A 14,507-nucleotide genomic window follows, 5' to 3' on the forward strand; every position below is an offset into this window, starting at 1 on the left:
TCCCGTTTAGAATTTGCTGTTGGTAACATCATCAGTTGGTCCCACTGTATAGAATTTAAAAACTGTCTGGGATCACTGTAGTCGCCTTTATGAAGGCAAAAACCCTTACCCTAGATGGTAGTTGTGTCTTTAAGTAAATTGCACATCAGATCACAGTCACCAAGTGGTTCCTTTATCTGCAAATTCTTAATGAATAATCGCTGCTGATAATCAGATCAAGAGTATTACTCCCTCTGGTTGCCCCTCGAACATATTGCCGTAGAAAACAATCATCCAATAAATCCACAAGTCTTGCAAGCCACCCACAAGTTCCAGTCAATATCTGGAAAGTTAAAATCCCCCATTAAAAGATATTCTGATTTACTGGCCCACTCTATTTCTCTGCAGAATTGTTCGTTTTACTCAGAGTAATTAGGCCTATAACACACTCCTATTCTCCTTTTCCAGTGCTTAAGTCACACCAAACTGACTCTAACATTTTACCCCAAGGGCTCACATCTGGTGAGTATGGGCTTGGCACAGCCAGATATCGTCATTTTTCTTTTTCTTAGTGATTCCCTTCTACTTCTCTCTCTCTCTCTCTCTCTCTCTCTCTCTCTCTCTCGGCGCCTCCGTAGCCAGGTGGGCAGGAGCAGCAGTGCATAGCACACGCTTCTTGATTAGACCGGGGTTCGAGCCCGTGACTACCAAATACGGAGGATGCGGAAAGGTCAGGGAATGACCACCGCATATCCCGGAGCAATATGGCCTTAGTTGCTAATGCTCCTAAAAACCAAACAACAACAAATAAGCTCTCTCTCTCTCTCAGGGTAATTCAGAAAATTTTTTTTTTTTTGGCTGGTGTAGCATAAGCCTCAGGCTTCCTTGCACCATTATGGCTAATAATAACATTGCACTGTCCACCAATGTCAACTAAATGCACTTTCTTAGATTCAGGTGGGCAGGAGCAGCAGTGTGTAGCACATGCTTCTTGATTAGACTGAGGTTCGAGCCCGTGACCACCAGATGCGGAAAGGTCAGGGAATGACCATCGCATATCCCCGGAGCAATATGGCCTTTGTTTCTAATGCTCCTAAAAACCAAACAACAATAACAACAACAAGTTTCTTAGATTTTGTGTGTTTCTTAATTAACAGCATAATTCTTTCTGTACACATTGTACTCCCCAAATTCCAATTCTGCACTGCTAATATCTGTGTGACACCATGTCTCTGATATACCAACAATATCTGCCTTTGATATCTTGACCAGCAAATCAAATTCATCAAATTTGTTTACTATTCTTCTAGCATTGGTGTACATGCAAGTATATATGCATCTGTTCTTACTCTTAGTTACCCTAACACAGACCATGTATTTACTTGTGCCATGATGACTCCCAGCAGCTCTTGAAATCCCCAGGATCCTACTCTCTAGGCTGCTGCTCATTACAATAGAAGCAGTGCAAGAATCACTTTCACATATGCCTACAGCTACTGTTAATCTTTTAGTCTGTGAATCTCCCCCAAGCTAACAGTTTTCCACCTAACACTGCCTCGATAGCATCAGTAAATATTCTTGCACCATTTCTATTTAAGTGTATCCCATCCCTGTAGAAGCAGTCTCTCTTGTTAGCAAACACAGACCACGCTGAAAAAAATTATACCCCATGAACCTTGCACAGTCTCTCTGGGGCCGAATTGATTGACAAAGCTCTCATCATATACTCCCTCCAATGGTGTCTGTGTAGAATTGAAGACACTTTCCGTAACTCATGACTTTTTTCAGTATTGACCTGTACTTGCTAAGTAAATCTGAAGATCTCTTACTCTTAAGGTCATTAGTGTCAACCTGTACAACAATATCACCTTTTGTGATATTGTTGTACGGGTTGAGGAACAGCCACTGTTCCTCTATTTAAATTTGCACATTGCTTAAGTGGAACGTTTGTCATAATTTGGGATTAAGGTGGGCAAGCGAAGTGACCTTCTCTTGGAAATGTTCCAAGAGAACCAGTTTCACATTATTCTGTGTTATTTGAGCCCATCCTACATGAAAACTGTGATTGCCAGCTTTATAATATTACAGCAGGGAAGTTGCAAAGAGTGGTTGCAGAACAGATATGTGGAAATTTCATACATATTATGGTGTTTTTTTTGTAAAATATTCCAGGTTTTAAAGAATTTCAGATTTTCAAGAGTTTACTATTAGGTTTCTGTTTTGAATAGTCCTGTGAAGAAGAAATGGAAAGTTTAATAGCAGGTTTTTTACATTTTTGACAGACAATTCTAATAATAATAATAATTATGTTCCATACACTACAATAATGAAATTATTGTAGTGTATGGAACATAGCTAAGAATGTTGTCATTTTTTTTTTAAATTCCTAAATCATTAAAATATTTTTATGCTGAATTAATCTGATGCACAATTAGATATTGCACAAATTTTAAATCAAAATAAGTTCTCTGATAGAATTGGATTTTGTGTTCTTTCAGACCACAGATATTGGCCTAACTGAACAGGTGGGTGACAGTCCTTCCAAATTTGAGATATGGTTTAGGAAAAGGAAACTGAATGACATATATGTCCTACAGGCTCCAACTCCAGATATTAAAACAGCTTGGGCTCAAGAAATTTCCAAATTACTTTGGAAACAGGCGCTACGAAACAGAGGTAAGTTAGCTTAAAAACTAGCAATGAAATGCAGGTAGAAAACAGGATAAAAGATATAGAAAAATAAATTTGGAACGATTAGTAGACAAGTTGTATTACTTTTGAAAGATATTTTCATTTTAATATTAATTTTGAATATAGAAGACTTAGTATCCAAAGAGCTTAAAAAAAGTAATTAAATTGAATCATAAGGCCTTAGAAAATGAGTGGTCAGGCTACTGAAAACTTCTGATTTTGGGCCTTTTCTCCCAACCTCCAGAAATGATAATTTTGTTTCTTGCTGTCTCCTAATTTTTGGTCAATAACATTGAAATTGTGATCGTCAATAAATGCTATTGTTTCAGTGTAGGTGGCCACAAAATACACAAGTTCAGAAACTGAGGAATTGATATCCTCTCAGAGGTTTGCACTTCATCACATATCTGTACAGCAAAATTTGCATGCTGTAGACTTACTTCCAACAGGTTTAATTGATTTTATCAAATAATATATCTGTATGATTAATTAATCTTACTATTAACAATCCAATTAATTTTAAAGATCTGTTTCAAAATAATAATTAATGTTAGTTTCTTTTTATTTATTTATTTTTTTTTTTCATAGCATGTTATGAAAATTTTTTTGTTGCTAAAGTTTACTTGTTTTTCTTTCTTGCTGCTTAAGTGCAAAAATTTTTTGGTTGTAAAATCAAAATTTATACATTTCCTGCATTTGATTTTGATCATAGAGAGACTTTAAAACTGAGCACTGAATCCTCAGCACTGAGGCTGGAACTTTAGCATTAGTAGTGGCAAATGATGCAAGAAAGCAAGCTTATATAGCATCAACATAAAAAAAGAAAAGGAAAAAAAAAAACTCACCTCCCATTTCACCTATTCATTTTCTCCAATAGTTTGTCTAGTTCTTCCTTGAATTTATTTAAGCTATCAACCTCCACAACAACAGATGGAAACTTAATCCAACAATCAACCACCATCTGGCTAAAGGAAAACTTTGGCACATCTATTCTGCAACCATCCTTACTCAATTTGAATTTGTGCCCCCTCGTGTGTGTGTAGTCTGAGCAAGAGGAAGAATCCCGCCAGCATCAAGCTTGCTCGATCCATTCAAAACCTTAAACACCTCAATCAGATCACCTTACAAGGTACCCAGTCTCCAGACGCTGCAATTTGCAGAACTGAAGCCTATATTCAACTTAGAAAGCAATACCATTATTCATGATTCTATATGAAAATTCAACACGTAATAAATTGAAATTCCCAGAAATTCAATAGTATTGTACTGCATGTACTGCATAGGGCAGACACGGCCCAATTCTAGGGTTAAAAGCAAACATAATACTTTTATGTTTTTAAATGGGAGCTTTACTTCCATACATCACTTGGCTGTTTGTGTAAACAAAATACTAGTTCCTCATTAGGCTACTGGATGGTCTTTATTAGTGAATGTATGCCAAACTATGAATAATCTAAGCTTTGGAGTAGCTGTCCTGGTGTTGTATCAGATTTCTAAATGTATAGTGGATTCACCTAACCTATTTATTGAAGCATGCAGGTTTTTGATTTGTATTTCACTTGCTGACAGGTGTAAAGGGAGTTTTAATTTTAAAAATTTAATAAAAATATGTTTTTATATAAAAAAATGGATTTTTCACAGTTACATTAGAAAAGATTGAAAATAAAGGTAGTATTAAAAAAAAGTGAACAAGTATTGAATTTTCTTTTGCTGATTTTTTAAATGAACACATGGGAGGTCACTTCAACCCTGTGAACACAGGGAAAAAAAAAAAAAACAATCCTTTGTGCACACCTTGTGATGGGTTAACCTTAAAATTCTAAAGTTAAGCCTTTTAAATGTTTTCATTCAGTTTCCTATAAAAAATATCTCTGTTTCCAGTTACCCACCCCACTACCTATTATATAGGACTCCTGGCCACGTCGCTGTGATGAGAATTATTGTTTCTAGTACCTGTACAGTCGGTCCTCGTATAACACGATAGTTGCGTTCCTAGAAATCCTCGTGCAATGCAAAATCGTGCAATATAAACAACAGGCCCTATGGAAAATATAGGGTTAGGTGCCGACCACCCAAGATTGGACACACATTTTTAACCAAAACATTACCAAACACAATAAATAATCGTAATAAAACAGTTACAGTTGAAAAATGTAAAATTAATAATTTAATCATTTGAATTTAGATTCTTACCTTAAAAGTAAATGAAGACAGCTTGAGGGAAAGGGCTTGAGAAAGGGTTGAAGCAGCGTAATTATGGGGAAAGTGGCGGCAGGTTGTCATCATTATCGGAATTGGGAGGTGGAGGAGATGCCGATGAAGACTTTGGACGAAATGTGGTCACACCAGAACTAGAGGGCTGCGGCTCATTTTCTGTATTTTTCTTGGGTGTTTTCATAAAAAAGACATCTAGTTTCTGTTGTTTCGCAGTCTTCCTCCTTTCACAAAGCAGCTGCTTATATGGCTCCAAAGCAGACCGAATTGTATAAAGTGCTCTTCTGCTTCTTTCTGCATTATAATCGTTATCTTCTAGCCATTGCATACTTTTCTCAAATGAATTTAAAACTGAAGATAACTCTGAAGTACAAAGCGGTTTTATGGTGGTGTTCAGGCATTCAACTTCGTCGTCTTTCTCATCTTCCACCTGCCCTCCAGCAACAAGTTGTTGCAGTTCTTCAGTTGAAAGTTCTTCTTCATGAGACTGAAGCAACTCTTCTAAATCATCTTCCTCCAATTCCTCAAAGCCAACCTGCTTTGCGAGGTCAACACAATGTGCTTTTAATTTAGGAAGCTCATTTACAGGATCAAAGCCTTTAAAATCACGAATAAAATCTGGTAAAAGTGGCCGCCAAACACCATGTAAGCATTCTTTTGTCACTTCGTTCCAAGCCTCTACAATTATGTAAATTGCATTCTTAATGTTGAATCGCTTCCAGAAGTCTTTAACTGTTGGTGCATTTTCGCCCTCTGTTTCTGCTATCAGCATCTTAAATGTCCGTCTTGTGTAATAGTGCTTAAAAACAGCAATTACTCCTTGGTCAAGTGGCTGGATAAGAGATGTTGTGTTAGGCGGTAAAAACAGGATTTTGATGTTTGGTGACAGTTCAGCAAGGGTTGGAGGGTGACTTGGTGCATTGTCCAAAATAATTAAAATCTTAAAATTCAAATTTTTCTTTTTGCAGTAGCTTCGAAACACATCCTCAAACACATGTAGTAGAAGTTCAGTGAAGATCTGCCCTGTCATCCATCCTCTTCTGCTGTTCCTAAAGTAAACACCCAGGGTAGTCCTTGTGATCCCTTTTAACGCTCGTGGATTAGCTGCATGATAAACAATAACAGGCTTCAGTTTCAAGTCGCCACTTGCATTTGCTCCTAACATAACGGTAAACCTATCCTTAGCAGCCTTGAAGCCTGGAGCTCGTGCTTCCTCTCTTGAGATATATGTTCGTGATGACATTTTTTTCCAATACAGTCCAGTTTCATCAAAGTTGAAAATTTGGTCCAGTGTATAGCCCTCTTCCTCAATTAGTTTTTTCAGTATCGGCGGAAATGCCTTTGCTGCTGCTTCATCTGCACTCGCAGCTTCACCTGATAATTTCACATTATGGAAAGCGTGACGTTTCCTGAAATTGTTGAACCAGCCACTACTGGCAGTAAAGGGAGGCACTTCTTGAGGGTTTTCAGCTTTATTTCTGAGGTCTTCAAATATTGCCAATGCCTTTGCTTTTATCGTAAGCAAACTTGTTCCTGATCTCTTCTTTGTTTGATCTTCTATCCAAACAGATAAAAGACGTTCCATCTCTTCCAGTTCTTTGTGTCTTGATCTAACTGATTTTGTTACACTTTGTGTTGTTCCTGCTATGAAAGTTGCTTTTATTTTTTCTGCATTCTTTCTGATTGTTCTCAGCGTTCCCTCATTTAGGCCTGTAGCACGCACAATATCGCATGTTCTTTCATTCCGGTCAAAGCGTTTCACAATTTCATATTTTTCTTCTATTGATATTGCTTTTCTTTTTCTCTCTGAAGTATTTTCACCAGAACGCTTCCTTTTCACACTTTTTTCAAGTATTTTACTCATTTTTTTTGAGAATAGAGCACAATTATAAAATGAACAAAAATGAGGAGGCAAGCTTCATATACATAAACGCACAGCAAACAAGTAGCAACTGAATAAACGATGCAACGCCCGTGTACAACTGAATAAATGCAGTAAAGGCGTAAACACACTATTCTCACATATTACATGCTTATGTTTTACTAAAGCACATTTCTGGAAGTCACTACCATAAAACAATAAAAACAATTTGCAGTTTCCTTTTATTGGTGGTTCCTGCTAGTGGAGTCGTTATAAACGGGTAGTAAAAGTCGATCTAATTACATTTGCAATACAGTAATACCGATACAGTAGCTGAAATTCTGTTGATTTTTACGTTATTATGTTAAATGTGTTTCCCCTTCCACGAAATCATAAAAACAAATTTTCAGAATCCTCTCTTCATTCCTACTGTGTTGTTTTCAGTTGTGGTGATTTCGCCGCGTTCGACTGTCATTTATTGTAAACACAAAGGCGAATCGTGCATAAGCGAATTACGTTCGTGTTATATGCGACATTGTTCCCCTATTTATAAATCGTGTATGATCGAATTCGTGTAATGCAAACACGTGTTATACGAGGACAGACTGTACTGTACTTAGCAGCAATAAAAGAAGTTTATATTCTTTTTACCTTATGAGTTTTTCATTTCCCCAGATCTGTGGAACATTGAATATGACAGTAGGCTCTGTGTTGTAGTTTATTCAGTCTACAACTTTCCTCAAAAGAATCTTTACTTCTAAGCAACTTGTATTTGTTAGGTGTTTGATGTAATATCTTTAACTTTAATCCTTGACTTTAAATTTATATTAGGTAATGTAGTTAAATTTTAGAAATCCAAAACAATTAACTCACACTGATATAAATGCAGTTTTACTTAGTGAATTTTTGCTTAGTGTATAAAGCCATGAATGGTTTGCGCAAGCTCAGTGTTGATGGGATTCTTCCTCTTGCTCAGATTATATACACTTGAGGGGGCATAAATTCAAATTGAGGAAAGGCATTTGTCTTTAGTCCTTGGGTGGTTGATTGCTGGAACAAACTTCCATCTGTCATTGTGGAAGTTTATAGGTTAAATAAATTCAAGGAAGAACTAGACAAACTTTTGGAGCAAATAGATGGAAGTTTGAGATGGCAAGTTTTTTCCTGGCTGATGCTATATAAGCTTGCTTTCTTGCATCATATGCCTCTACTAAAGAAATGCTAATTCAATGTGCCTTTGCATATACTTTGTGTATACTCTTGTTATCAATAAGCCATTTAATTTTCATCCAATTTTGTAAATATACAGAAGGTCTAATGTTTTTAACCTTGAAATTTAATTATTAATCCCATATAATGCTTTTCATACAACATATAAAGAGGTATCAATATATTAAAGCATAAAAAATTAAATTTAACAACTATATTTTTTAACCTGTGTTACAAATATCATTTTGTCGTAATTGACCATAATATTTAGTTATTTTTTAACTCTGTATTCTTTTAGAGATGCGCCTGGCAGAAATGTCATCTATGGGTATCGGAAATAAGCCTTGTTTGGATATTAAGCCTAGTGAAGATCAGATTAGTGATAGATCTATTAGTATTCATCAACTGAGCAGAGGTAAGTATATATCTGACTGCTTTACAGTAGAGCATTAACTCATTTTTGATTTTTTAAAATATTTTCTCTATACATTTTTAATGGTTTATATGGATTTTCAGAAACATTATGACAGTTTCATTTTTATTGATGTCTTTCTCGAAGGAATACTGGGCAGTCAAAGTACTTTACACTGCTTGATTTTAACATTGGCGCCTCCGTAGCCAGGTGGGAAGGAGCAGCAGTGCGTAGCACACGCTTCTTGATTAGACCGGGGTTCGAGCCCGTCACCACCAAATATGGAGGGTGCGGAAAGGTCAGGGAATGACCACCGCATATCCCGGAGCAATATGGCCTTAGTTGCTAATGCTCCTAAAAAAAAAAACCAAAAAAAAAAAAAAAAAAAAATTTTAACATTTATTTCTGTGCATTTCCACCTCTTTATATATGTATTTCCACTGCATCAGTAAACAATGCTGAAAAGCCATATTCTTGTTGCATTAGTTATTGTTATCAATTAAGATTAGTTCCAAAGTGATCAGAATAAGTGGCATCCACTGTGTTGTTATATTGGATTAAATTGTCTGGGCCAAGCAAATTCTATGCTAGAGGCCATCTTTTGTAGAGAATGCTGGGGTTTGAAGTTTTGTGTGATGTGGTATGTAAATTTTATTGTTAAAAATCATTATTCATTAGTATAAAATATTTATGATATGTTTTTTTTTTTTTTTTTCAATTTGGTGATTCCCCTGCACATTTTGTTTAGTATGGAACTTTGGAAAACAAGAGCAGTCGTAATATAATATTTATATTTAGTGCAGAAAGTCCATGGTTATCTGTAGCTGCCTCTATATTAGTAATGAGTTTCTTTCTCCCACTTGAAAATTGTGTGCATGTCATTGGAGCATTGACTGTCTTCCTGCATGCTCTTATACCATGACCCCATTTTCAAATAGGCCATCACTTTGGTGAAATTCCTTTAGACATATGATGTAAGATTTTTGTAATTTACTTTCAATGTAATTTTTGGGAATTAACATGTATTGGCTTAGAATTCATGAATCAATGAGATATATTAGGTCAGAATGGTTCCACTATGAATGAGGATTTTTTTTTTTTTTTTTATATATATTTAACAGTTAAAGAACACAGAGATGCGAAGCAATTATGGTGATATCATTGGATGGAAAGATAACCATTGGCATGGCAAGACTAGTTTAATTCAGTACTCAGTGTCAAGGTCTATTATGCAGTACGTGTTATAATGTTTTTGTCAAATAGAACCATGAAACTTTTTAGCAGACATAAAGCTCAATATGGCAATGAATCATGTTCTCATGAAAGATTGTTATGCTTCATATAAGATCCATAATTTTTTCTTCCATTCTAACAAATTCCTTCATGGGGAGTGCCTTCTTTCAGCAAATCCTGACAAGGCTGCACCAAATTTATTTGTACAAAGTTGTATTACCTTTCACAAGAAAAATTGAGTATACCTAATGCTCAATTGGCAATATACAGAAATACACAGTGTGTTCTTAGAAAACTGTATGTTAATAACATAATTTATCATATAAACTCATGTAACTTGTCAAGATGTTTCTGGAGATTTGTAAATAATTTGATTTTTTTAAAAGTTAAATTTGAATAAATACAATTATTATACATACCTGACAAACTACTCCTGTTTGAAAAATTCATTCAAAGAAGCTGATGAGTTGCCCTCTTTTTTTTTTTCATCATAAAGAATCTTAGTACAACATTACTTCTACTGCTTCTTTCAACATTAGGATCAGAATCCTCTGACCCCTAATTGTCGCTTCCACCTTCATCATAGTTTCTCATGATGGTGGTTTGTCCATAACTATAAAGATTTACAAAACATGCAAGCCTGCAACTGAGTCAAATCATTGGTTATAATCTTTTCTATGAAATTCCAGGAACTTTTCTACATCTTCAGTATCCACTTCTGGGTTAAAATGTTTTGCCACATTTTTATTATTATTTTTTTTTTTTTGTTTGTGAGAAGCACAAGAGGTATTACAGCCTATAGTTCTTAGTACCGTGCATGGGTTGAAGGTTGAGAAGAAGAATGAGGATACTTGTTGATGTTACACTTGACTATCTGTAGACTGTAATTTTCAGGAAATACGTATGAAGGGTGGTTGTTCCAAAGAACAGACGTTGAAGGAATAAATGAGGAACAAAAAAAAGTTGGTTCTGTAAATTTGAAGTTGGACGGTAAAAGGATGTTGATTGGTAGTGGCTCGGACTGGTTTGGAAGAGAGAGAGAGAGAGAGAGCGGGAATTATAGAAGTCAATTCAGAAGAACAGTGCCCATGGAAGTATCTGTAGAAAAGGCATGCAGCAAAAACAGAACTCTGTGAGAAAGAAATCTGTGTAAAAGAAAAATCTGTGAGACAGAGAGTTTAGAGACTTTGTTAGAGATGAGTCATTAATTAACCTAACTGTCCTTTTTTGAATGGAATCTAGAAGCCTGAGAGAGATTTTGGAGGTACCACCCCAGATGTGGAAACAGTATTTTTATGGTAGGGTAGATTTGCAATTTGTACAGAATGAACAGCTGTTTGGAAGAAAAGTAACGCTGAGAATGAAAGAAAAAACCAAGTTTTTCAGATGCAGAGGAAGCAATATTTGTGATGTGCTTATGTCAAGACAGATTAGAAGTCAGGGTAATCTCTAATAAAGATATTGTCTAGAAATCTGAGTGTCATCAAAGATAAGCATAGGAGCAGAAGAATCCTTTTTGCGAGATATAAGACAGGACTGAGTTTTAGAAGGATTGAAATCAACTAAGTTATCTTTGCCCCACTTAAGAAATTGGTAGCAGATATTTGAGGAGTTGAAGCTGTTTCTGCAGGGAGGTTACTCAAACAGGAAGGTGGAATGCAATTTGTTATCATCAGCAAAACTATGGATAGGATTTTCAGCCAGTGGAAGAAAGTCATTAATATACAAGAAGAAAAGAGTAGGAGAAAGAACTGAACTTTGTGGAACACCTGCATTGGTTGAGAAATTAGTAGACAGACAGTCATATACCATCACCTGCAGTGAAAGGTCAGAGAGAAAACTGGATACTCAATTGCAAAACAGTTGGCAAACCACGAGAAGCTTATTTAGAAGACCTAAATTCCTTCAAGGTAAAACATAACACAATAAACAAGAAGACTAACATTTGTCTCTCATTCTCAAATCTAAATATTTTTAGCCACAAATATTTCTTTCTTTTTCTCTTGTAGCTTTCATTAATTTTTTGAGTCAATTTCACCCCGATCATGCTTTCTAAAAGTCTGTGCCAAAGTATTTCCTTAAAATAAATAAAACTTATTTTATGTATACCTTGTTCCACCACTAATGACCATGATTAGAACAGTTCCTTTAGAATTTTGTGTACACCTTGTATACAAGTAGCTTGAAATTTATTGGGGATGTGTACCAATGAATACAATGTATATCAAAATGACATAAATCAGACTATTTTACATATGTACATTTATATGTTATAAAGGGGAGATGTGTTCCTATGGTACAATTTTTGTACATGCCTACTTAATTTAAGTTTCACTTAACTACTCATTAAAACAAAATTTAAACAAATCAGTATTAAAATAATAAAAATACACATATATGTATTGTACCATATTTCATGTATTTATTTTTTGTTAGTTGTTGGCACATTGGCTTCTGTGGCCATATTGCACCTCCCAAAATTTTTTTTTCATTTTCTACTCTCATCCAAGCCCGAGGCAGGATTCGAACCTGCGACCTTTGGGTTGCTAGCCAGGCACTTTACCCACCCAGCCAGCCCGGTTGGCATTGTACCATATATATAAAAATGTATTTCATGCATACCAAATCATTCACATTTTAAGGATGGAAGTCTGAACGATAGAAGCAGAATAAAAGAACACTCGGTCCTTGACTTATTTCTTGTCACTCTGTTCCACAATCATCTTCAACAAGAATGAGCATCTCTTTCCTGAAAAACAGAAGGCCTCGACATCCTTTTATTATGGTATTTTACTCACGGTTCAGGTTGCATTTCTTTTGCACTCTTACCTTTTTTTTGCTCTAACTCAATCAATTCATGTTAGTCAGCTCATTGTGTAATTCCAGCACATTCACCACGTTACTTATGTCCCTTTTATTGAAGCTAACCACATTTGTCACTGGCACAATCAGTGACTGAATTTCAGGGAGGACATTGACAAGCTCTTGGGTGCCATGAACAGATGCCAGCTGTCCCCATATTCTTGATGAGAATTCAAATAATTACCATAATTTAAAATTAGTGCAGTGCAATTGTTGTCTCAGTATTCTTGATAAGATTTTTTCCTAATTGAAATAATGGATTAAAATAAAAAATAATGCAGCATATATTGTAAGTAGCTCTTACAACCATTTTATTCCTTCCTCTACACTTCACAATTAACAAATGCAAAGTACTGCATATGGGTAACAGTAACCCAAGAGAAACATACTAGCTGTGTGATACTACACTCAGGGAGGTGGAGAATGAAAAATACCTGGGGGTAATCGTGCAGTCAGATATGAAGTTCTCTGAGCAGTGCAGATGGGCTACCAGAGCAGGTCATGAAGGTTTAGCAATGATATATAGGAATTTTGATAACAGAGACAAGGTGATTATCACTTTGTATATAAGGTCGTAGTCAGGCTACACCTTAAGTACTGCATACAGGTCTGGAGGCTTCATTTTAGGAAGGATGTAGAGTTGCTAGAACGAGTACAGAGAAGGGCAGGAGTCTGCTGACGAGGCTAGTAGGGGCCAGACGTGTTCAAAGCCGCTAAGTGGATTTTTCTTATTTATTGATTTGAAATTATTGTTTTTCTAAAACTTTTGATTTAAATTTCGCAGTATAGCATTATTTTGTGATTTTCTGATTAATTAGCATTAGCATTAGTAGAGGCATTTGATGCAAGAAAGCAAGCTTATGCAGCATCAGCCAAAAAAAAAAAAAAAAAAAAAAGTAACATAAATAAATAAAAATAACCACTTCCACTTCACCCCTCTGTTCGTTCGAAATACCTGTCCAGCTGAGCCTTAAACTTATTTAGGCTATCAACTTCCACGACAAGGGATGGAAGTGTGTTCCACCCACCAACCACCCGCTGGCTAAAGGCAAATTTCCGCACATCTATCCTACATCTGTCTTTCCTCAATTTGAATTTATGCCCTCTCAGGTGATTTTTCTGAGCTAGAGGAAGAATCCCATCAGCATTGAGCATGCTCAAACCATTCAAGGCTTTGTACACCTCTATCAGATCACCCCGCTGGTGCCTAGTTTCCAGACACTGTAATTTGCAAAACTTAAGCCTTTCTTCGTAAGAGAACCCCTTTGTCCCATTCACCAATCTAGTTGCCCTTCTCTGTACTCGTTCCAGCAGCTCTACATCCTTCCTGAAATGAGGCCTCCAGGCCTGTATACAGTACTCTAGGTGTGGCCTGACCATTGCCTTATACAAGGGAATAATCACCTCCTTATCCCTGCTAGAAAAATTCCTATATATCATTGACAATACACCATGAGCTACTCTTGCAGCTCGTCTGCACTGCTCAGAGAACTTCATATCTGCCTGCACCACCACCCCCAGGTCCCTTTCATTCTCTACCACTGTCAGTGTAGTACCACAGAGTTGATACGTTGCTCTGGGGTTGCTGTTTCCCATATGTAGTACTTTACATTTGTCAATGTTAAACTTCATTTGCCACCTCGAAGCCCATCTGCTCAACCTTTCCAAATCCTGTTGCAGCAGCATAGTGTCAGTAGTGTCCTTGACAACCCTGCCAACCTTCGTATCGTCTGCAAACTTGGACATTAAGCCTGATATACCATCATCAATATCATTTATAAATACAGAAAACAATAAAGGCCCCAATACTGAACCTTGAGGGACTCCACTAATAACATTAGTCCACGATGAGCAGTGTATTAATTTGGTGTATTAATAATTTGGTGTATTTATTCTTTACTCAGCCTTGCAATTGCATAAAAGTATCGGTAAGAGTATACACGTGTTACAAGTCGCAACTCCGCTGAACGAGAAGTTTTTTTTTAGCCATATTTAGCCGCTTATTGAATATTTTTTACATTAAATTATTTTTTGTAAGTAGCTTAT

At 36.1% G+C, this 14,507-nt stretch overlaps 1 protein-coding gene across 3 annotated transcripts in view; it reads left to right on the plus strand.

The window, feature by feature from the left end:
* Positions 1–14,507, plus strand: part of LOC150090018 (pleckstrin homology domain-containing family G member 4B-like) — a 1,014,666-nt gene that overhangs the window by 986,696 nt on the left and 13,463 nt on the right. For all 3 annotated transcript variants that reach the window (XM_090389713.1, XM_090389714.1, XM_090389715.1), the window contains 2 exons: positions 2,478–2,655; positions 8,253–8,369. In XM_090389713.1, coding sequence (XP_090245839.1) covers positions 2,478–2,655; positions 8,253–8,369 — 295 coding nt within the window. The remainder of the gene's footprint in view (positions 1–2,477; positions 2,656–8,252; positions 8,370–14,507) is intronic.

Source organism: Mastigoproctus giganteus, chromosome 2 (genome assembly GCF_048544385.1).
Source record: "Mastigoproctus giganteus isolate SK-2022 chromosome 2, ASM4854438v1, whole genome shotgun sequence".
Lineage (NCBI taxonomy): Eukaryota > Metazoa > Arthropoda > Arachnida > Uropygi > Thelyphonidae > Mastigoproctus > Mastigoproctus giganteus.